The sequence below is a fragment of the Festucalex cinctus genome, chromosome 21, assembly GCF_051991245.1.
Source record: "Festucalex cinctus isolate MCC-2025b chromosome 21, RoL_Fcin_1.0, whole genome shotgun sequence".
NCBI lineage: Eukaryota > Metazoa > Chordata > Actinopteri > Syngnathiformes > Syngnathidae > Festucalex > Festucalex cinctus.
Genome location: NC_135431.1, coordinates 21,299,689 through 21,323,834, shown reverse-complemented (window position 1 = coordinate 21,323,834; position 24,146 = coordinate 21,299,689). Strand labels below are relative to the sequence as shown.

The 24,146-nt window shown below is 42.8% G+C and overlaps 1 protein-coding gene across 5 annotated transcripts in view; it reads left to right on the top strand.

Moving 5' to 3' along the window:
- rad51 (RAD51 recombinase) overlaps positions 1-24,146 on the top strand; it is a 192,844-nt gene that overhangs the window by 69,186 nt on the left and 99,512 nt on the right. For 4 of the 5 annotated variants that reach the window (XM_077509832.1, XM_077509833.1, XM_077509830.1 and 1 more), the window contains exons 4-5: positions 13,628-13,746; positions 14,951-15,044. In XM_077509832.1, the coding sequence (XP_077365958.1) occupies positions 13,628-13,746; positions 14,951-15,044 (213 nt within the window). The remainder of the gene's footprint in view (positions 1-13,627; positions 13,747-14,950; positions 15,045-24,146) is intronic. The other variant, XM_077509829.1, reaches the window with a different exon arrangement.

Sequence of the window (24,146 nt, the reverse complement as noted above, 5' to 3'; positions counted from 1 at the left end):
GTGCAAAAATGGGCCAAAATTGGACATTCAAATACTCATACCTCACTTCCTGTCTATTTTAGGGTACACATATCAAAGAGGTTTTTGTTCATCTGGATGTGCTACAGGTGCCACACAATTTTCGTAGCCATAGGACAATCGTAGCGGGACAGGGATCCGTTAAACCTATGTAGGTGGGGCTACAGAGCCATTTTTCTGTTATCATGTATGGCGACTTTAAAATATCAAATTTTTCGCCAGGCCTGATGTGCGTGTAAAGTTTGGTGAGTTTTCGGTCACGTTTAGTGTCTCAAAAATGCGATTGTTTGCGGAGAAGAATAATAAGAATAACTAGAGCTGCGAGCAGCTATAAAGGGCCCTCGCAACCCGTGCCACGTTGGGGTATTTGCATGTCGGGGTACTGGCACGTTAGGGTACTGTTTCATAAGAAACCGTCTAAATTGTAAATGTTTTGCCATGCTTTTTGTGTTTGTTCACATTGCTATGGAATGCTTTGTCGAGGTATTCGGCTGATAGGTATGCCTCCCAATATTCACACATCTAGCTGAATCATATAAAAAAAAAACAATTCTTTGCAAACAATGCATCGCTACAGCAAAGGCGTGCCACGTTGGGGTACTTGCACGTCGGGGTACTGGCACGTTGGGGTACTGTCAAATAGGACAAGGACCATCTAAAATGTTTTTGACAAGCCGTGTGTGCAAAGTTTAATCAAAACGCAAAATATGGTGCGCAATTCCCAAAATAAATTCAAAATGGCGGACTTCCTTTTAGGTTTAGCATACGGCTACAGAATACTTTTTGTAGGTCTTAAGCTAATAGGTATGCCTCCCAGTTTTCACAAATCTAGGTCAAGTCATCTTTAGTTGTGTATCGCTTGAATCATACAATTGGAAATGCTCCATAAAAATGCATAGAGGGCGCTATTGAGCACAACGTTGGGTTACTTGCACGTCAGGGTACTGGCACGTTGGGGTACTGTTACATGGAACAAGGACCATTTAAAATGTTAGTTTTTTCCATGCCTTGTCTGTGCAAAGTTTAATGAAGAAGGCCAAAAATTATGTATAATTCCCAAAATAAAATCAAAATAGCGGACTTCCTCTTTGGTTTGGCAAATGGCTACATAATACTTTTTTGTAGGTCTAGCATAATCATACAATCGGAAATGCTTCATAAAAAGGTCTAGAGGGCGCTATTTATTTCAAATTGCACAATAAATCTCTGAAAATTCATGTTCATGACAAGTCTGATGTGTTTGCAAAGTTCCATGAGTTTTCATGTGTATAAAAAAAAAAAGCAGCACTTGACAAACAATGCATTGCTATGGCAACAGCGTGTTACAAAATAAAAAACTTTCGATTACTTTGCATCTTAAACATCTTAAGATGAAACACACCAAGTTTGAAGACAGTCGGATAAATTTTGTAGGAGGGGTTCGTTAAAATATGACCCCTGAAAGTTTTTCCTTGCCCGGTTGGAGGGTTAGATCAGGGGATGTCGCAACTTGTTTGTGGTTAAGTGCTACAGAAGTAAATGTGTCTTAACAACCTCATGATTGAATGTGTTTTCAATTCTCTAGGATGTGATTGGATTGTATCAATTAAATGTTCTTATAACTGATTCAGTGAGTAGTAAAAATAGTGTGTCAAGTATAATGACATGAAATATAAGGAATACAAAAAACAAAACAAGAACCCTCTAAATTACACATTTTGTTCCAGGCTTTATGTGCGTGCATAGTTTGAGTATACACCTAGGTTTAGGCCAGGAGTGTTCAAACCTTTTGCAAAGAGGGCCGGGTATGGTAAGGTGAGAATGTGTGGGGCCTAATCAACCATTTAGTTTAGCCTGACATAATTTTTTTACATGCATATGTAAATATATATATGTGGACAAATGTGTACATATGTCTACAAATTTTTGTAGCTCGAGCTGCTTCGTCCAACTGGGAACGCTGCATTAAGAAGGATTTTTTTTTCCTTTGCCAACAGTGCATGCCACGACAACAGCGTGCGACGAAATAAAAAGCTTTCAATAACTTTTCATCGTCAACATCTTAAGATGAATCACACCAAGTTTGAAGATGATCGGATAAACTCTGTAGGAGGAGTTCGTTAAAATAAGACCCCTATGAAATGGCCAAAAAAATGGCAACATGTTCCAAAGTAAATCAAAATGGCAGACTTCCTGTTAGGTTTAGCATATGGTTCAAAAAGAGTTTTTTGTACCTCGAGGGCTGTTACATATGTCTTCAAATTTTGGTCACTCTAGGTGAAACGTACAGCCGGAAATGCTTCATTAAGTAAAAATTTTGAAATGCAAAATTTGATGCCCTGCCTCTGGCGGACTTCCTGTTAGGTTTAGCATATGGCACCAACAGGCTTTTTTGTAGATCATAGTCTGTTACATATGTGTACCAATTTTCGTAGCTCTAGATTAAACGTATAACCGGCAATACTTCAGATGAAACATGCCAAAGAATGAAGACAATCTGATAAGTTTTGTAGAAAATATGAGGCCTATAAAAGGCCCCCAAAAAATGGCTACAAATAGCAAAGTAAATCAAAATGCCGGACTTCCTGTTTGGCTTAGCATATGGTTCTAAAAGACTTTTTTGTACATCGTGGGCTCTTATGTATGCCTCCAAATTATCATAGCGCTAGGTGAAAGGTACAACCGGGAATGCTTCGTTAAAGAGGAGTTTTTTAGCTCAAAAAGTGATGCCCGGCCCTTGCGGGACTTCCTGTTGGGTTTAGCACAAAGCAGCAAGAGACTTTTTTTGTACATCGTGGGCTGTTACATATGTCTACAAATTTTCGTAGCTCTAGCTGCTTCGTACAACTGAGAATTCTTCATTAAGAAGAATTTTTTTCCTTTGCAAACAAGTGCATGCCATGACAACAGCGTGCAGCGAAATAAAAAGCTTTCAATAACTTTTCATCTTCAACATCTTAAGATGAATCACACCAAGTTTGAAGATGATCGGATAAACTCTGTAAGAGGAGTTCGTTAAAATAGGACCCCTATGAAATGGCCAAAAAAATGGGAACACGTTCCAAAGTAAATCAAAATGGTGGACTTTCTGTTAGGTTTAGCATATGGTTCAAAAAGAGTTTTTTGTACCTTGAGGGCTGTTACATATGTCTTTAAATTTTGGTAACTCTAGGTGAAACGTACAGCCGGGAATGCTTCATTAAGTAAGAATTTTGAAACTCCAAATTTGATGCCCCGCCTCTGGCGGACTTCCTGTTGGGTTTAGCATATGGCACCAACAGACTTTTTTGTAGGTCATAGTCTGTTACATATGTGTACCAATTTTCGTAGCTCTAGGTTAAACATACAACCGGCAATACTACGTTTAGTAAGAGTTTTGAAACTCTAAATTTGATGCCCCACCGCCGTCATATAGTATGTCGAAAACTTTAGATTTTTTACCATGGTGTTGTCCCAGGTCTTGAGATGGTACATCCCAAGTTTGAAGTCAATTGGATTAACCGTGTAGGAGAAGCAGGCAAAAGTATGACCCCTGTAAATGTGCAAAAATTGGCCAAAATTGGACATTTAAATACTCATATCTCACTTCCTGTCTATTTTAGGGTACACACATCAAAGAGGTTTTTGTTCATCTGGATGTGCTACAGGTGCCACACAATTTTCATAGCCGTCGGACAATCGTAGCGGGCCAGGGATCTGTTTAACCTATGTAGGTGGCGCTATGGAGCCATTTTTCTGTTATCACCTATGGCGACTTTAAAATATCAAATTTTTCGCCAGGCCTGACGTGTGTGTAAAGTTTGGTGAGTTTTCGTTCACGTTTAGTGTCTCAAAAATGTGATTGTTTGCGGAAAAGAATAATAACAAATAAAAAGAAGAAGAATTAAACGTTTTTGCCATGCTTTGTGTTTGTAAAGTTTCATGGAAAGGCCAAAAATGATGCACAATTAACAAAATAAAATCAAAATGGATTGGCACATGGCTATATAGAATACTTTTTGAATATATTAGGCATGCCTGCCAATATTCACACATCTAGCTGAATCATATAATCGGAAAGACTTCATAAAAATGTCTAGAGGGCGCTATTGAAGCATTTATTGCAAATTTAATAAGAAATCTCTAAAATATTCATGCTTATGACAAGCCTGATGTGTGTGTAAAGTTTCATGAGTTTTTGCACGTTTAGACCAAAAAAAAGCAGCATTTTACTTGGCAAACAATGCATCGCCATGAAACGGCATGCGACAAAATAAATAACTTTCGATAACTTTGTATCTTAAACATCTTAAGATGAAGCACACCAAGTTTGAAGACAGTCGGATAAATTTTGTAGGAGCAGTTCGTTAAAATATGACCCCTAAAAAAGGCACCAAAAAATAGCTACAAATCCCAACGTAAATCAAAATGGCGGACTTCCTGTTTGGTTTAGCAGATGGTTCCAAGAGACTTTTTTGTACATCGTGGGCTCTTATTTATGCCTCTAAATTATCATAGCGCTAGGTGAAACGTACAACCGGGAATGCTTCGTTAAGGAGGAGTTTTTTTACCTCAAAATGTGATGACCGGCCCCTACGGGACTTCCTGTTGGGTTTAGCACATGGCACCAAGAGACTTTTTTGTACATTGTGGGCTGTTAAATTTGTCTCCAAATTTTCGTAGCTCTAGCTGCTTCGTACAACTGTGAATGCTTCATTAAGAGGGAAGTTTTTCCTTTGCAAACTGTGCATGCCACGGCAACAGCGTGCGACGAAATAAAAAGCTTTCAATAACTTTTCATCTTCAACATTTTAAGATGAATCACACCAAGTTTGGAGATGATCGGATAAACTCTGTAGGAGGAGTTCGTTAAAATAAGACCCCTATGAAATGGCCCAAAAAATGGCAACACGTTCCAAAGTAAATCAAAACGGCGGACTTCCTGTTCGGTTTAGCATATGGTTCAAAAAGAGTTTTTTGTACCTTGAGGGCTGTTACATATGTCTTCAAATGTGGGTAACTCTAGGTGAAATGTACAGCCGGGAATGCTTCATTAAATAAGAATTTTGAAACACAAAATTTGATGCCTCGCCTCTGGCGGACTTCCTGTTAGGTTTAGCATATGGCACCAACAGGCTTTTTTGTAGATCATAGTCTGTTACATATGTGTACCAATTTTCGTGGCTCTCAATTAAACGTACCATGGCAATGCTTTGTTAAGTAAGAATTTTGAAACTGTAAATTTGATGCCCCGCCACCGTCATATAGTATGTCAAAAACTTTAGATTTTTTACCATGATGTTGTCCCAGGTGTTGAGATGGTACAGCCCAAGTTTGAAGTTAATCGGGTTAACCGTGTAGGAGAAGCGGGCAAAAGTATGACCCCTGTAAATGTGCAAAAATGGGCCAAAATTGGACATTCAAATACTCGTACCTCACTTCCTGTCTATTTTAGGGTACACATATCAAAGAGGTTTTTGTTCATCTGGATGTGCTACAGGTGCCACACAATTTTCGTAGCCATAGGACAATCGTAGCGGGACAGGGATCCGTTAAACCTATGTAGGTGGCGCTACAGAGCCATTTTTCTGTTATCATGTATGGCGACTTTAAAATATCAAATTTTTCGCCAGGCCTGATGTGCGTGTAAAGTTTGGTGAGTTTTCGTTCATGTTTAGTGCCTCAAAAATGTGGTTGTTTGCGGAAAAGAATAATAACAAAGAAAAAGAAGAAGAAGAAGAATAATAAGAATTCCTTCAGGAACAATAGGGACCTCGCAGCGGTCGCTGCTCGGGCCCTAATAATAATAAGAAGAAGAAGAATTCCTACAAAAACAATAGGGCCTCGCAGCGGCACCGCCGCCGCCGCTGCTCGGGCCCTAATAAGAATTCCTTCAGGAACAATAGGGACCTCGCAGCGGTCGCTGCTCGGGCCCTAATAAGAATTCCTTCAGGAACAATAGGGACCTCGCAGCGGTCGCTGCTCGGGCCCTAAAAAGAAGAATAATAAGAATTCCTTCAGAAACAATAGGGACCTCGCAGCGGTCGCTGCTCGGGCCCTAATAAGAAGAATTCCTACAAAAACAATAGGGCCTCGCAGCGGCACCGCCGCCACCGCTGCTCGGGCTCTAATAATAAGAATTCCTTCAGGAACAATAGGGACCTCGCAGCGGTCGCTGCTCGGGCCCTAATAATAATAATAATAAGAATTCCTACAAAAACAATAGGGCCTCGCAGCGGCACCGCCGCCGCCACTGCTCGGGCCCTAATATTAAGAATTCCTTCAGGAACAATAGGGACTTTAAAATATCAAATTTTTCGCCAGGCCTGATGTGCGTGTAAAGTTTGGTGAGTTTTCGGTCACGTTTAGTGTCTCAAAAATGCGATTGTTTGCGGAGAAGAATAATAAGAATAACTAGAGCTGCGAGCAGCTATAAAGGGCCCTCGCAACCTGGGCCACGTTGGGGTACTTGCACGTCGGGGTACTGGCATGTTGGGGTACTGTTTCATAGGAAACCGTCTAAATTGTAAATATTTTTGCCGTGCTTTGTGCTTGCAAAGTTTCATGGAAAGGCCAAAAATGATGCACAATTAACAAAATAAAATCAAAATGGTTTGACACATGGCTATAGAATATTTTTTGTAGGTATTAGACTGATAGGTGTGCCTCCAAATATTCACACATCTAGCTGAATCATATAATTGGAAATACTTTTCGCTCATGTTTATTTAAAAAAAAAAAAGCATTTTTCTTTGCAAACAATGCATCGCTAGAGCAAAGGCGTGACAAACAATTTCAATAACTTTTCATCTTAAATATCTTCAGATGAAACACGCCAAAGAATGAAGAAAATCTGATAGGTTTTGTAGAAAATATGAGGCCTATAAAAGGCCCCAAAAAATGGCTACAAATAGCAAAGTAAATCAAAATGGCAGACTTCCTGTTTGGTTTAGCATATGGCTTTAGAAACTTTTTTGTCAGTCTTAGGCTGATAGGTATCCCAATTTTTACAAATCTAGCTGAATCATACATTTCCAAAAGCTTCATAAAAATGTCTATAGGGCGCTATTGAGCCATTTATTGCAAATTGCACAAGAAATCTCTAAAATATTCATGTTTATGACAAGCCTGATGTGTGTGTAAAGTTTCATGAGTTTTCGCTCGTTTAGACAAAAAAAAAAAAAACAGCATTTTACTTGGCAAATAATGCATCGCTATGGCAATGGCTTGCGACAAAATAAAAAAAACTTTCGATAACTTTGCATCTTAAACATCTTAAGATGAAACACACCAAGTTGGAAGACAGTCGGATAAATTTCGTAGGAGTTCGTTAAAATGTGACCCCTAAAAAAGGCGTAAATCAAAATGCCGGACTTCCTGTTTGGTTTACCATATGGTTCTAAGTAGGGGTGTGAATTGCCTAGTACCTGACGATTCGATTCGTATCACGATTCACAGGTCACGATTCGATTCGATACCGATTAATCCCGATACGAATTTATAAGTCGATTGTTGCGATTTTTTTTCATTCAAATTTAGAAAATACTAATCAGTAAACTTGTAGAGTGTAAGATTTATATGAACATGTATTATTTATTTATCTGAAATTTCAGTCTTATAGAGGTTGTAATCTGTTTCATGTTTGAACAGCATTAAAATAAAATATTAAGGCTTAATGTTCCGTTCATATAACATTCTTCCATGCTCAAGGTGTGAATCCTAAAAAAAAAAAAAAAAAAAAAAAAAAAAAAATCGATTCTGCCGATTATTGAATCGATTCGAGAATCGCGCGATGTAGTATCGCGATATATCGCCGAATCGATTTTTTTTAAACACCCCTAGTATATATACTTTTGCAAAAAAAAAAAAACAGTCAGGTCAACTCAGTCCCTAAAAATAAAAAAGGACGCTGGTTTTGCAGAACTTAACAATAACCAAAACCCATTGAGCTTGACACGCACATCACACCTGGCAAAAAAAAAAATTCACATGTAAAGGTTTATCATGGCATGTTCAACGAAATTTTGCTCGTAATATGCCAGTACCCCAATGTGCGAGTACCCCAACGTGCAAGTACCCCAACGTGGCCCGGGCTGCGAGGGCCCTTTATAGCTGCTTGCAGCTCGAGTTCTTCTTCTTCTTCTTCTTCTTCTTTATTCTCCGCAAACGATCGCATTTTTGAGGACCTAAACATTAACGAAAACTCACCAAACTTTGCAATCTCTTCGGGCCCGGCAAAAAATTTGATATTGTGTTGTTGTCATAACAACACAACTCTATAGCGCCCCCTAGCGTAGAAAAATAAAAACCAATCCTGGCCCGTTTGACCGAGAGCTACGAAAATTGGCAGGCACGTGTCGCACCCCGAGACGCACAAAAAAGTCAGTGGAAGCCATTTCCTAAAATGTACAGGAAGTGAGCTATGAATTTCTGAATGTCCAATTTTGGCCCATTTTGGCGCATTCACTGTGGTCATGCTTTTTCCCCCTTTGCAAACATTTTTCATCCAGTTGACTTCAAACTTGCCAGGTATCATCTCAAGACCCGAGACAACAACTGGGCAAAATATCTTGACTTTTTGAAATACTATATGACGGGGGCGGGGCATCAAAAATTGCCTTTAAAATTTCATTTGTCCAGAAAGACAAAATGCTAAATAACTCCCATGGACAAGCTCCAAAAATTCACAAACTTCTCATGCAACTTAATAGTCACAGCCTGAAAACATCTATATAAGGAAATTCAGTTATACATTTAGCGCCACCTAGTGGTGACAATAAATGCCATACTTTATGTTTTTTAGCTACTGTGCCGAGCTCCAAGAAGGGATCCAGTTGAAAATTGGTCTGAAAAGCCTTAAGATGTTGATCATGCCCCACACCGAATATTGTAACTTTTCACCAAAGGGCGTGGCCGTTACGGTGCCGCAAAATCTGAAGATTTTTCGTGACAATAAAAGTTGCTTTAACTTGACCCAGATGATCCTATCTTCTCAAAATTTCACACATTTGATGAGAGTCCAGCCCTAAAGACACCTACGAACTTATATTTCATCTTACTGATAGCGCCACCTAGTGGTAATTTCTTTTCTTACGAATTTTCTTCTACGTTTTTCTCCAAACACGTTAACTGGACCTACCTCATATTTGCTCAGAGGAGGGTTTCGGCCTTCATGATGTCACAACACGAAGTTTGTGAGTTTTCGCAAATCGCTGTGGGCGTGGCTAAGCGCTGTTCGCCAAGAAAACAACGCCGGTTTTGAGGGTCTAAATATGCGCAGAAACTCATGAAACTTGGCACACATATCTGACCTGGTAAAATGAGCAATATTTTATTGTTGATTGTGCTATTTTTACAAAAATGACTCAATAGCGCCCCCTATAAATTTTTAACGACTCAGCCCCGCTTGTACATTTAAGCAAGAACGACGAATATTTTTAGGTGTATGAGGGAGCCCAAGACCTACAAAAAAGTCTCTTGGACGCTTTGCTAAAATGAACAGGAAGTGAGCTACGAATTTTTGAATGTCCCATTTTTGACGATTTTTGCACATTTACAGGGGGCATACTTTTGCCCACTTCTCCTACACGTTTCATCCGACTGAGTTAAGACTTGACCTGGACCATGTCAAGACCTGAGCCAACGACAGGGGGAAAAATCTTGACTTTTCGAAATACTATATGATGAGGGCGGGGCATCAAAATTTGTGTTTCGCACTGAAAAAGGATATGCTTAATAACTCCCCGGTACATGCTCCAAAAAATCCCAAACTTGACATGCATGTTTATAGTCAAGGCCTGAAGGTATCTCTATGACAATATTCAGTTATATATGCAGCGCCACCTAGCCCTTGAGGCATAAAAAAAAAAAATACCCCACTTTCGGTATTTTTACAAAAATTGTCAACACATTTCACAATGAAAAAGGATATGCTTGATAACTCCCCGGTACATGCTCCAAAAAATCCCAAACTTGACATGTATGTTTATCGTCAAGGCCTGAAGGTATCTCTATGACAACATTCAGTTATATATGCAGCGCCACCGAGCCCTTGAGGCAGAAAAAAACAATACCCCACTTACGATATTTTTACAGAAATTGTAAACTCATTCTCAGTGTGATAACTAAGTCATTTATGAATATTCTTTTACTTTCCACCACTCAAAATGTTCACTGGCATCAGATCTATCCAAACATACGTATTTTTTATTTATTTTTATTTATTTTTGATAGCCTTTATGGACGTTAAAAGCAGTATCGTGAACGAACGATATGCTTAATGCTTCAAAAAATACCAAACTTGACATGTATATTTATAGTCAAGGCCTGAAGGTATCACTATGACAAAATTCAGTTATAAATACTGCGCCACCTAGTCCTTGAGGCATAAAAAAAAAAAACCAGCAACCCCACTTACGGTATTTTGAACAAAATTTGTGAACTCGTAAGTGTTATAACTAAGTCATTTATGAATATTCTTTTACTTTCCACTACTCAAGATGTTCACTGGTATCAGACCGAACCAAACAATTTTTTTTTTTTTTTTAAAGCTCAGAATTGTTCATTCGGTAGTCTTACCGATTCAACGTCTTGTCATCATTGCTCTTTTTTTGTTTTTGTTTTTGTGTGTGTATGTGTGCGTGCGTTTGCGTGCGTTTGCGTGCGTGCGTGCGTTTGCGTGTGTGCGTTCGCGTGCGTTTGCGTGCGTGCGCGTGCGTGCGTGCAAATACGTAGAAATTTATACTCATTCATTCACCTAAAACCTTATAAATATCCCATTACCCTTCGCCTTAACCAGGTACTTCAGAATCTTGCCAGAGTCGTGAGGTTTAAATGGTCAGGAGACCAGAGAAAAGGTCAGAAAAAAAAAGAAATAAAGAGAAAAGAAAGGTAAATCAAAGTGAAATCCAGCACCGACCAAACACTTCCTGCCTTCCCCATGATTACAAAATCAAAGTCTTACGCCAACCCCGGAAGCCTCTAAATTCCAGCAAATTTGGCGAGATCTCGAGAGACCAGAGGAAAAACTAGAGAGAGGAAGGAGGGAAGGATCGATAAGGCAGAGTGAGATCCATAGAAGCCAGTACATCCAATCCATCAAAGTGAAGTCCAGCACCAACAAGACCCCTCCTACGTGGTTACAAAACCAGAGTCTTATGCCAAACCCAGAAACCTCATACTTCTAATAAATTAAGATCTCAAGTGACCAGAGGAAAAACTAAAGAGAGGAAGGAGGGAAGGATAGATAAAGCAAAGTGAGAACCACAGACACCAGCACCAACTGATTCAAGGGGCTGTGGGAGGGAGAGGCTACTTCTGTTGAGTTTCAGTAGATGCTGGTGCGACGGATCTGGCATGCATAAGGACCACCACCAAAGAAAGAAGCCGTCAACCGCGGTCCAGCAAAGCGAGCCCCCCCCCCCCCCGGAAACCGGCACCGGGCAGCAGCGCAGACAGGGAAGATGTGCCCACCCCACCTCCAGCCGCGCGAGAGTAGCACAGCGGCGGGAGGGGGGAAGCAGAGGAGGAAGCACCAGGGGAGAAGGCGGAACACCAGAACACCGAGCCCGGTGGGGAGAGGCCCCGGTCGTCACGCCAGAGTACTAGTGACACCTAACCCTGTTACTGAGCCCGCCAGCTCGCCGACTGGCGAGCTCTACCCTTACACCGTGAATGTGTATATACAAGTGTGTGCGTGTGGTGCATTAAAATTGGGAGCAGGTGAGTCGGAGCAGAGGGAAAAAATTTCCCCTACTCCGACACACCCGTATCCCCCCCAAAGAAATGAATATGTATATGTGTGGTGCATTAAAAAAGGGAATGGAGGGACAAAGTGGTGGGGCAGGGACACAAATGGGGGGGACCACAGCGCTGCCAGGCACTGCAGTCCATCCCCTCTGATGGCTCCCCGCCCCAACTCACCCCTCCACCCCTGTTTCATTTTTTTTTATCGCCACTATGGACAATCAAATCAATGATTGTGCAATGAGTACGAGCGATGATTGCTATATATACTTTTCCCCCCCAAAAAAAACAGTCAGGTCAACTCATTCCCTAAAAATAAAAAAAGGACGCTGTTTTTTTCAGATCTTAACAAAAACCAAAACCCATTGAGCTTGACACACACATCACACCTGGCAAAAAAAAAAATCACATGTAAAGCTTCAGCATGGCATGTTCAAAGAAATTTTGCTCCTAATATGCCAGTACCCCAATGTGCGAGTACCCCAACGTGGCCCGGGCTGCGAGGGCCCTTTATAGCTGCTTGCAGCTCTAGTTCCTACGGTTATTATAACCAAGTTATTTTACTCTACCTTTTTCTGCGTCGATTGGGACATCCTAAGTGGCAGTAAACTACATGATGAAGTGTGCTGTGTCCTGAAGCTGTCTTTTGACAGTTCTCTTGTAGAGAGGAGTAGCATGATATTGCTGTTCTAGATTTAAGATCATAAGCTTATCAATACTGTCTATATGGTAACAATAACAATCATAATGAGAATAAGGTCTACAAGAACTGCATGGTGTTCAGGGATGAATAGTAGTAATAAGTAATGCCACAGCTGATGCACATTTTGAATGAAAGGGTCCCTATTACTTTTAAATATAAAAATATAACATTTATAGAATAAGACTAATAGTATCCCAAAAGCTATAAAAGGTAATGTCATGTGGCCCCCACATTTAACTCCCCCCGCCACCAAAGTCTTATTGCAGATGGAAGGATGTAAAATAAAAAGTGCAGTGTGAGAATCCAATGTAAAGAACTGTTAGGGTTTGCATTATTCAAAAATTTGATGCCAACATTTGAACTTTTACTGCAAATGAATATCGGCTTCAAATATCGGTTATCAGCCTCCTTGACCACCGATAATCGGTATCGGTATCGGCCCTGAAAAAAGCATATCGGTCTATCTCTACTGAAAAACAATGTGTTCTATGTGGTACACTGAAATGATATTATGGTGGATGATACTGAATATGTGTGTGTACAGAATATATGTGTGAATATTACAATTGATAATGTAGATATAAGTGAACTCTTTTCTCAATTTTCATTTGTTGGACTGACATGTTTTTTTCTGAAAATGTGCAATGACTGACTCCCCCCCCCCCCCCCGCCACTCTTAAAAAAAAAAACAATCCGCACAATTTCTTCCCCCAAAGTCGTCTAAAGCTCGCCTTCGGAAACCACAGGCCGCAGAAAGCGCCCGGAATCCATCGAGAGGCGTTGGCGCTTCACCGCCAACCGAGCGCGACGCTGACGCCGTCCGTGGAAAATGAAGTAGAAGAAAAAAAAAACAAGAAAAAAGAAAAAAAAAATCATTTGTAACTGTCAACAGTAACACAAATGGCTAATAGTTGGATTATGGATGTGAATCTGAGCCCTAGTTCAAACAATCCAGATGTAAAACAATTTCCACCATCTCTAGCAGGAATAACAGTCTTTATCAATAACTGTCATCTGTTTTTATTTTGACTTTTAAGATCTGATGAATTATTAGACTTGCTTTCTTGGTGTAGCTGAGTCTTATGTTAGGATTTTCTAATTCGACAGATTGTGTTACACATTCTCATTGATTTTATGAAGCTATTAAACCACCATCAAATCCTGAGTCATTCTGCTCACTCTTAAATGATTTGCTCTTTTCAGACTGAATCTGCCAAGCTTGTGCCTATGGGCTTTACCACAGCCACTGAGTTCCACCAGAGAAGAGCAGAAATCATCCAAATCTCTACAGGCTCGAAGGAATTGGACAAACTCCTACATGGTATTTAAATACTTATCTGCAAAGTTTTCCCCAATTCTCTGCGTATCCAGCGGTTCCTTGAAATTCAAAGTTGTTCAGCCCAATCATTCTTTGAAAAAAAGCTTTAAAATCTCACAGTACACTGTTTGATCTATCATACTGAAATGTAGAGTTTCAGAACACTGCAAACCTACCAAGACCGTCCTTCTAAATTTGAAGACCAAACAAGGAGAGCATCCTTCTTAATTTGAAGACCAAACAAGGAGAGCACTAATCAGAAAATGCAGCCAAGAGGCCCATAATCACTCTGGATGAATTTGAGAGATCGACAGCTAAGGTGGGGGAATATGTCCACAGGAAAACTATTAGTTGGGCACTATAAGAGGAAAGTCATTTCACAAAGAAAACGGTAATTTAAAAAAAAAAGAAAATCCCATTTGAAATTTGCCACAGGCCACCTGGGAGACAATAAATGTGGATGAAGGTGCTCTGGTCAGATGAAACCAAAATGTAACTTTTTGTGCTAAATGAAAAACATTGTTTGGCATAAAAATAACACTGCATATCACCCTGAAATCACCATCCACCACCACATTTTCCTTGCCAGGTGTGAACTGAGTGGTGAAATAATTTGTTTGCAGTCTCTTATGTAGGGATGTCACGATAAGGGCAATATCGTGATATCGTGATATTAAAACTTCCACAATATCGTCGTCGTCATGTTCACAATATTTAAAAGGAACACATCTGTTAAAAAAAAAGTCAGGTTGATTTCCATTTGTGCATTTGTAGCACCCCCTTGTAGCTATTTTATTAGTGCAATTTTGTTTTCATTAGGGATGGTTTGGCCTTCTATTTTAATATCTATGCTAATTGTCAGATGAAGAGGAACCTAATTTGCTTGTGAAGCGATCAATGTGTGCTTGCATTAGCAAGTAAGAGCCCCAATATTGTTATTAGAGGTTGTAGGTGGTTTATATGCATTACTGTTATATACAAAAGTACAATATTGTGCTTTTTCTTTTAGTATGAGCTCTTTTTTTTACAATATTGTGATGTTTATTAAATATCGCTAACAATATCGTGATAATTATAGTATCGTGACCTTCATATCGTGATAATATCGTATCGTGATGTTTGGATATCGTTACATCCCTACTCGTATGCAGCTTTTCCATTACAATGGGGAAAAAACTAATTCTGCCTGCACTTTTTTGTTTTCCTGGAGGTGGCATTGAGACTGGTTCTATCACAGAGATGTTTGGGGAGTTTCGGACAGGGAAGACCCAGCTGTGCCATACACTCGCTGTCACTTGTCAGGTAAACATCTTGTTGTTTACGTCAAATGGAGAGCTATTACACCATTTAATTAAGGTCCCAGCAGCTGCAATGGAACATTTTCATGACATTTCATGGAGTCAACATTTCACAAATGGCAAACATAACATTTCATAATTCATTGTTCTGTTGCAAAATAAGAAAGTCAAGTTTCTAAGAAGGCTTTTACTGTTCTGACTTGTGTGTGTGTGTGCGTGTGCGCGTGTCAGTCAGAACGTGTGGCTGTTTGTGGGGGATGTTCTTGTCCTCCCCACCCCCCACGGTGGCATGTCCAGGACACAGGAGTGGAATTCCTTTGGAACTGAGGTTGCAAAAAGTTACAACCAGCCGATAATCGTTACAGATCCTCCCTTTGGCGATGGAAACGTTCTTCGACAGAACGTTTCGGTCGGCACTTCTAGACGTGGCATCGGCAGGTGGACAGGTGAAGCACAACAATGCAGTTACCAGAGTACAAAGTTGGTGCAAACCCTCCTCTCCCTTTGCTAAAGCTAGACTCGGCAGTTGGCTATGATGTTATCTTTCCCTCTAGGTCTACACTACGTGTCGTTTATAGAGTGGAAGGGAAAGTAACAGACGCAACAGGAGAAGAGCACGAGAGTGAAAAATAAAAGTCCAATAGTTGTCTAGAGGCCTGTGTAGGAACGTCATGTCAATGTGACTGAAAGTGGGCACTTTCGGTTCTTACTATGACTTTGGGTCTTTCTAGGGCAAAAGAAGGCTGTATTAAGGGAGCATGCAGACCGAGAAGACGTTCTCACAACTGAGCTGTTGATGTATCAAACAGATTAGTGCAGCATGTCAAGTCTCAGCGCGGTCACACCTTGAGTGTGAGCGTGCTCTGTTTGGGACACCGAGAAGGAACAAAGTCTTGTGGTTAGTTTGGTTCAGCTTAGCGTGATGCTCGGCAGATTGAGGACTACCGTAGTCCTTTTGGTTATTTTGTCGGGAGACGGTAGGTGAGTAGTTTGTTTGCTACGCCTTGTTATGCTACGTTCTCACCAAATCCGAAAAGGCGAACTGGAACGCTTCATTCGCGAGCGTTTCACCGCGTAGAGTGTTTTTGGAACGGTTGCCGCTCATTCGCCCTTTCGTGCTCACCGGAGCGGAGGAGGCATGTCCCTTGGTGAACAAGGAAGTGGAGCACTTTAGCGAGTCAACAAAAAGTGAGCACCGCTAACTACTTTCACTTCTTTCCTGGGACTAAACAGCCATGGCACTATTTTCTCCTTTTTTGAGGTACGTGATAGCACTTTCGCTTTTTTAGTGGCAATCGGGCGGCCGGCATTTGAGCTAAAAATAGCTTTGGCGTTAATAATAAGCACTGCTGCTTAACTCAGTACAGTTCAAAAGCAAGTAAACAGACTTCCCAGCACTTTCTTGATCATCATTCTGTCAGGGCTGGCCGTGTTGTTGCGCTCGGGGTGACAATAGAGAGGACGCTGTGTGTGACGTGGCCCGTACTCGAAGCCGATTGGCTACCGCGAGGCGAAACGCGAAAAAAGTTCAATTCTTTGAACTTCGACGAATGTGCGAATGTGCGGATTTTCGTCGCGAATGTGCGGATTTTCGCTGCCGCGCACCGCGTCCCAACGCGCGAAACGCGTCCTCCGCGCAGCCCCACGCACTTTCGCTCCGTTGCACGCGAACTCCATTGACTACAATGCAAACGCGCCGCCGAATCGCCGTCCCTCGCTTTTGGTGAGAACCCAGCATTAGGCAAAAGGAATCTCGGTCGTGACTCGCGTGTTTGGCCATTTTCAAGTTAACGGTGTTTGGACTAACAGCGTTAACAGTTATGGTTCTTATTTTAAATAAGAAGCTAATAAAAGCAGTAGCTAAAAGCACATTTCTTACCAATTGCTTTAGTCGTTTGGGGAGTCTGCTGAAGTTCATTTGAGTCACTGTACACTTTCTAGGATGTTTGTTTATGCACATGGTGTCATAAGTATGAGTGCAGGTGTGCGAATGGGTGAAGCACAAATTTAATTGGCTATTCAATGGCGGTTAGGTTTGGACCTAGCCACTTTAAATATGTCGTTAGCGCATTTATACACAACAGCAGCAAAAATTTGTTAGCCATTAGGCGCCAGGGTGTCTGAAACCACTGTTTAGAAAGGGACCGTTTGGGTCCTGCATCAGTTGGAAAGGCAAATGCACCCATAGGTGCCTGATGGGTGGGAGCCAAAAGCTCCAAGTCATCTTGAGTACGAACCACAGGAAGAATCACAAGTGTATCTTGTACCTGCTGATGATGGTCAACAAAGATGGGCGAGGTTCGTCCCTCAATTGTAACCAAGGAAGTGAGGTCATGGAGGTTGGACCTGATTGGCTGGTCCAGTCCTGTTGTGATGACCTCCCTTTGACAGCTTTGTGTCATGTCATGGGCGTATGATGTCATGACCCCCCATTCGGCTACATGGAGCCACGAACGGCAGAGGTGTGCGGTCCACGGAGGAGCAAGAAGAAAGCCCATGACAGGAAGCAAAAGGTGATCACCAAAAGCGAATGTCTTGGCATGAACAGGTGAGCCGTCGACAGGCGAACGAGGAAGGCACGCGGCGGCGGTGAGCCACAAAATGAGCAAAAGCAAGAGAAGATCAATGGACTGCAAGTTCATTGAAATCAGATAAGTGTTGTTGAGCACAAAGGCTGACAACGTGTGGCCCAAAACAAGTACTGCACGCACGAAAGCGGGGGCAGTGAATGGCAGGACAGTGGCGCGCACCATCTGCATTGCAAGGGTGGGCAGGGTGGATAACAAATTGCTCAGAAATAGCCACAACGCGCCAAGCAGATTGCAAAGAACACTGTGTTGTTTGGGTTGTTTGATGACAATTTCAAGTGCGATTTCAAGTTCAAAGTCCGCGGTGAAGCTGAATGGTTTGCTTCAAAAGTGAGGACAACGGCCTCAATTTGTGTCATGCGTAACTCAGAGGTGCAATCCAAGTCGCATTCCATAAGGTGGCAGAGTTGCACACCCTGAGTGGGATGTTCAACTTGGCCGAGGGGAGAGCTGGTGTTGCGAAGGTGACCTCTTGAGGGCATGTCGGAGACAACAGGCATGGTCCCCCCTTGAGCTGGGTGAGAGTCCTTGTGTGAGTTTTGTACACTCAGAACAGGTTCACAAGAAGGCGCTGTTAGGCTTACCGCATAACAATAGGAAGTTTTGGTCAGCGGTGCTGCTGGCAGAGGCTGCCGCACCTGTGACCAGATTTTACGTCGGTCGTAATCTGTCAGGGCCTTGAAGCGGCCCAGCAGATCTTGACCAATGAGGAGCGGGACTGATTCCACAGCGGACACGTACACAGGGTGGACCAATTTGTGTTGTCCAATCGTCCAGTGTAACGTTGCCAAGGAGTCCAGATGGGTGTTAGTCAGTGCAAATGCACCGATCTCCAATGAGCAGCGGTTGAGGCGGAGCATCCGGCCACTGTTCTTCAGCATGGCTTGAAGTTGGTTGAAGAGCGTGTTGGACATTACTGTAATGGCAGCGCCAGGATCAACCAAAGCGTCATAGTCTAATGTTTGTTCAAGTGTCGTCCTCAAATAGAACTTACGCGATGCATCTTTAATCTTGAGGTTACCTAAGAGTTGTTTGAATGGTTGATTCGACTCGGTAACAGGTGCACTGGCAGAAGGCAAAGAAGTTGCTGGATCCAGCTGGACTGCAAGAACAGTGTTGTCAGACACCTCTGCCTCATTGATGGCTGTCGGCTGACTGTCGTTGGACAATTTGCGCAGCCCATCAAGAACTTTTGTCCAGATGTTGCTGTCAATTGAGGAGTCACCTGACGTGGATGGGGCTCCTGAGGACTATTTGTGCGGGGAGGTTACTTTTTGCAAGGTTTTGTTTTCGCAAAGGGTTTCTCCCGTTCACAACCACGGCTGGAGCTATGACTCAACCGCGCAGGTGCACTGCGGCCGTACTGGTGCTTCTGATGAGAACCATTTTGAGGCCGTTGTGCAGGATTTGATGGGGAAGCGGCGATGTCATCGTCTCTTTGCTGTGATTCGGACTGTCGTTTGACTTCGTCTGAATCACCTGCAACATGGTAAACAGAGGATTCCACTGATTTAGCAGCGTTTTCGCGTAAAAACACAAAGGCCTTGGATGCAAGTTCACGTAGCTCTAGGCTACTTAGCGTGCGAGGACAAGTTGTCACGCCCAAGAGGCGGCTTGTGTTTGGGTGGAGGTTGTTCAGAAAGAGTGTTTTGAATTCTACCTGTTCTTCCATGTTGGGTTCGTTACGATACCCAAAGTACGCCTTGCGCAGGCGACTATAATACAGGCTGGGTGATTCCTTTCGGCCTTGTTTTACTGACCAGGCAGCAAGAAAGCTCATTGCTGTTACTGGGCCATCAAATTCACGAGACAATGCGTGACACACTGCTCGATAATCATTCAAGATGTGGATTGGCTGGCGGTCGATCCAATCACTTCTCGAGTTGACGTCAATTTCATGAGGTAAATCTTGTCTTTCGTTGTTGCCTGTGGGAATCTCCTCAAATGAAAATCAAGTTCTTTGAGGTACACAGAAGTGTTATCAGAGCAATCTTGTTTTGGCTGAAATTTCTGAATGTGCTTGGCAATCATGTCTAACTCTTTTGTAGACATGCCTGGTTGCGCCACATGATGAGGTGAAGAAGCATCTGCTTGTTGAGCAGGGGAAGGAAGGTTGGCAGAAACTGGAGACACACAAGAAGGCGTGGCGCCTAGCGGGGGTGCCGAAACAAGAAGTGTGCTTCTTGGTGGAAGCACAGAGGCAGGTGAGCTTGCTCCTCTCAGTGACACTGCAGAGGGAGGGGGCCCCTGTGTGTGTTGAGCAGCACTTGGAGACGTGCTTGCCATGGAGCGAGTAGGAACCGGAAGTGGCACAGGTGGCTGAGAAGCAGGTCCAAGATTTGCAGAGGAAGTCTGAATCACATCAGACAACGTGGCAGCGTCTGAAAAAGGAACAGGTGTGCGCACCACAAGTGGATCCAAATGCAAAGTAGAGTTCACCTGAGACAGGTCCTGAACGGGGACCTCCAAAGCAGTGGTTTGGGACGGCGTCAATGGACACCTGGTGTTACCTTGTGGGACTTGCTGTAATTTCGATTCAGCCTGGGATGACTCATCATCCTGCCCAGTACTGAAGAACGGCTGCTGCAGTCGACAGAGTTTTTCTTCCGTTGCCTTCAACTCAGATTTCAAACGAAACGTCTGTCTTTTTCCTTCGGTGCCTTCATTTTTCAAAAGTCTAATCTTTTGAGTTAATTCCGCAATTTCATCATTTGCGAGAGCGAGCAAGTACTTGTCAAATTCACACTCAGTTTGGAGATCAATCCAATGGGCTTCAGTGTGCTGATTTGATAGTTCTGCAATGCATTCTTTTAGCTCACAAATTTCAGATGTGGCATTATGCCAATTTTGTTCATGCGTGCGGGCAGTTTGTGTACTCACTTTGAGTTCCTGGTTGGTTTCCCAAGTCCACGCGGTCAGATTCGGTTAGCTTGCTGTTAACTTGGGCGTGAATTTGCTGTTCTGCTGTGTAACAACTATGGCCTATGGCCCAGTCCACCCTCTAATTTTTTTTTTTTAGTTTGCTTCTTCTAAAGCAAAGTCTCTGCAGTTGCATAAAATATTCCACAGCCCAGACAGGATCTATGCTTGGTTAGCTCTGCAGGTGGTCACTCAACCACCAACAAAGCTCTTTTGAAGCCGCTGACCAGGTAACAAAGGAATTTATGCGTCTGCCGAAGGAGTGTATTCAAGCCCGCCATCCCGGAGCCCGAGCAAATGGCTCCAATGATTTGGAATACACAAACGACTGATCAAAGGAATGTTCATGACCTCTTATCAATCACAAAGGATATTCTGGCGTCTCGCCCTTCCAGGGGGGCACTCCTGGAACATCTAGATGGAGCAACAGCACCGTCAAGTGGTGAAACTTGGAACTATCCTTAGTGACAATTCATATAAGTAACCGCATTTTACACATTTATACCATGATAATTCTTGACAGATAACTGAACTACGAATGATTCATGTGATGTCATGTGTATGAACATCCTATTTCATTTGTACTCCATAAAGAATGAAAGGTAATCAATATCTTTCAGTTCAGTCAGATTAGACAAGTAGAAGTTACCTCACAAGTTAGTTTATGATGCATTAATTACGATGTGTGTTAAACGGGTTGTGTGGGAAAACTGATTTGCCAGACTGACCAAATTTAATTCCAAATTATTAATCCCTTTAATAATTTGTTTTTTTTTAAGTCTGCGTGAGCGAACAGGAAGGGTGTGCCAGCACCTACTGAAGCCCCGCCCATAGACTTTAAAAAGACGAGGGGACCCCCTCGCTCCCCCTCTTCCAAAACCCTCTTCCAACTTCCTCTTCCAACTTCGCTCCTCCAACATCATCTTCCGATCGCTCTCTACCTGCAAGTTTCCCAGCCTGCTCGAACTCTTTGTTCCAAGAAACTTGCCAAACACGTGGCCCCCTTTTTTTTTTTTTCTGGCAGCAACCGTTGCCACGAGAGCAGACACTCGCTCCACGCCACGCCAAGGCAGGTGCAAACTGCAACGCTGACCCCAAAGACTCTTTTACTCCTTTTTTTTTTCCTTGTTTTTTTTTTTTTTTTTTCACTGTCGGTGATTGCCCGCCAGCGGCGATCTCCGCGGCCCCGGGGTACACTTGCAACGTACCGCCGGACTCAAGGTTGTGCACCTAAGCCGCCCCGCACCTCACCTGCTATTCGGTGGCGCCCCGCCGCGGTGCCAGCTCACCTCCAACGGCTGGCCTTCCCGTACGCCGGTGCGTAGCGGACCGAGCTCCAACACCTGGAGTCGGACAGCTGTCCGGCAGAACCAACCTTGCCGGAGAATCAACCTCGCCGAGTCGCCGACCAATCAAGGGACGAGCCGCGCAACTACATCAGCCCCCGAGCGGCTCCCTTGCTCATCTGTGGAATAACCCCTTTTTTTGTATTTTCTTGCCTTTTTCAATGAACATTGACTATTTTTCCCCCCTTTTAAAAGACCGCCGTTTCTGCTTGCTTCGACGCAAATGATTCTCGTAAGTGTGCGTTTGATTTCCAACTCTGCGTACCCCTGTGTGCAACTTACGTTTGAAACATATCACAGATCTGGCAGGTCAAATTTCTCTTTTCCCTGTTTCCTTATTCATTCGCATTCCTTCCTTATTTTCATTAGCTTTATTTTATTTCTTTTCTTCCGACGGTAGAATAGTTAGATAGGCAGTGTTTTGATTCTGTAGTGTACCAATCGTGAATAAATGCATGTTTTATTAGCTCTATTCCGCCTAACTCATCTGTGTTTCCGAGTGGATTATTATTCTTTTGTTAGTACAACGAAACACTGAATATCGAGTGTGGCGACTTTAGATTATAAATGATTGATGAAGAAAGGATTTTGGTCGTTGTTTGCTCCTGTTAACCCAAAGCAAAGCCAACGTGGTGCCCCGAGAGGTTATTGAGGTAAATACAATTTACCTCTGTAACGTCCAGACTATTAATTCGTCCAAAAGACGACCCAATTATCGCGACAGCTGTCAGAACGCTTTTCACTTGTTGGAGTTCATGGTCACTCAATTTCCACCTAGCCACTAAATTCACCATTAGTCGGCTGAGAATTTGTGCCATATCTTCGTGGGTTAACGATCCTTGTTGAGCGTCGCAAACGAGTTGCGCAATGTTGGTGTCAAGAATCTCTGCGCTAGCGCTGGCTGTCGCGTCATGGTCACTCAATTTCCACCTAGCCACTAAATTCACCATTAGTCGGCTGAGAATTTGTGCCATATCTTCGTGGGTTAACGATCCTTGTTGAGCGTCGCAAACGAGTTGCGCAATGTTGGTGTCAAGAATCTCTGCGCTAGCGCTGGCTGTCGCGTCGGCATAGCCTGGAATGAGATGGTTAGTCACGGTCGCAAGGGCATTTTCCAAAGCATCCATTGTTAAAAGTAGCGGTATGATATCAATGAAGATATGCGTAAGCTCACTTTACTCAATTTGGACGGACTAATTGTTAGCCAATTAGACAATGCTGGAAATGCTTAATGCTTAAAGATTGGCTTTTTGGGCTCAATTAGTTGATTCAAAATGTTTTACCAAAATTCTTAAGGCACAGATTAAAGGATGGTATCCAAATATGTTATCTTCATCTTCTTCCGCTTATCTGGGGTCGGGTCGCGGGGGCAGCAGCTTCAGGAGGGAAACCCAGACTTCCCTCTCCCCAGCCACTTCAACCAGCTCCTCCGGCGGGATCCCAAGGCGTTCCCAGGCCAGGCGAGAGACATAGTCTCTCCAGCGTGTCCTGGGTCGTCCCCGGGGCCTCCCGCCAGAGGGACATGCCCGGAACACTTCCCCAGGGAGGCGTCCAGGAGGCATCCGAACCAGATACCCGAGCCACCTCAGCTGGCTCCTCTCAACGCGGAGGAGCAGCGGCTCGACTCTGAGTCCCTCCCGGATGACCGAGCTTCTCACCCTATCTCTAAGGGAGAGCCCGGACACCCTGCGGAGGAAACTCATTTCGGCCGCTTGTCTCCGGGATCTCGTTCTTTCGGTCACGACCCACAGCTCGTGACCATAGGTGAGGGTTGGAACGTAGCTCGACCGGTAAATCGAGAGCTTTGCCTTTTGGCTCAGCTCTTTCCAAATATGTTACCAATTATTTTAAATGGCAATGCATTAAATAATTGAGAACTCTTAACAAAGTATTGTGTTAAGCAATTTAGTCTGCTCAATTACTATTAACCACAGCATACATTTGAGGTTACAGGTTTTAGGAAACAAAAGTCTACTAAGGACAGTCACATTAAATTAAAATTACATTTAATTCAATGGAGGTTTCCAAAAGTGCCTAAAAATTGGGTAAACACGTTTAATACAACGAGAAAAGCTATACACTACTGGATGAGTGTTGCTTTTAATTAAAACAAAATTAAGTACTTGAAAATGGTGATTAATTATTTAAACAAACTCTTCGGTAAGTCAATAATTAAAGTTATCAAGCGTTTTCATTTTGTTGGCAAAAGTTCCTCGACTGCGGTACCATGAATAGCCACAGGAGGACGCCATC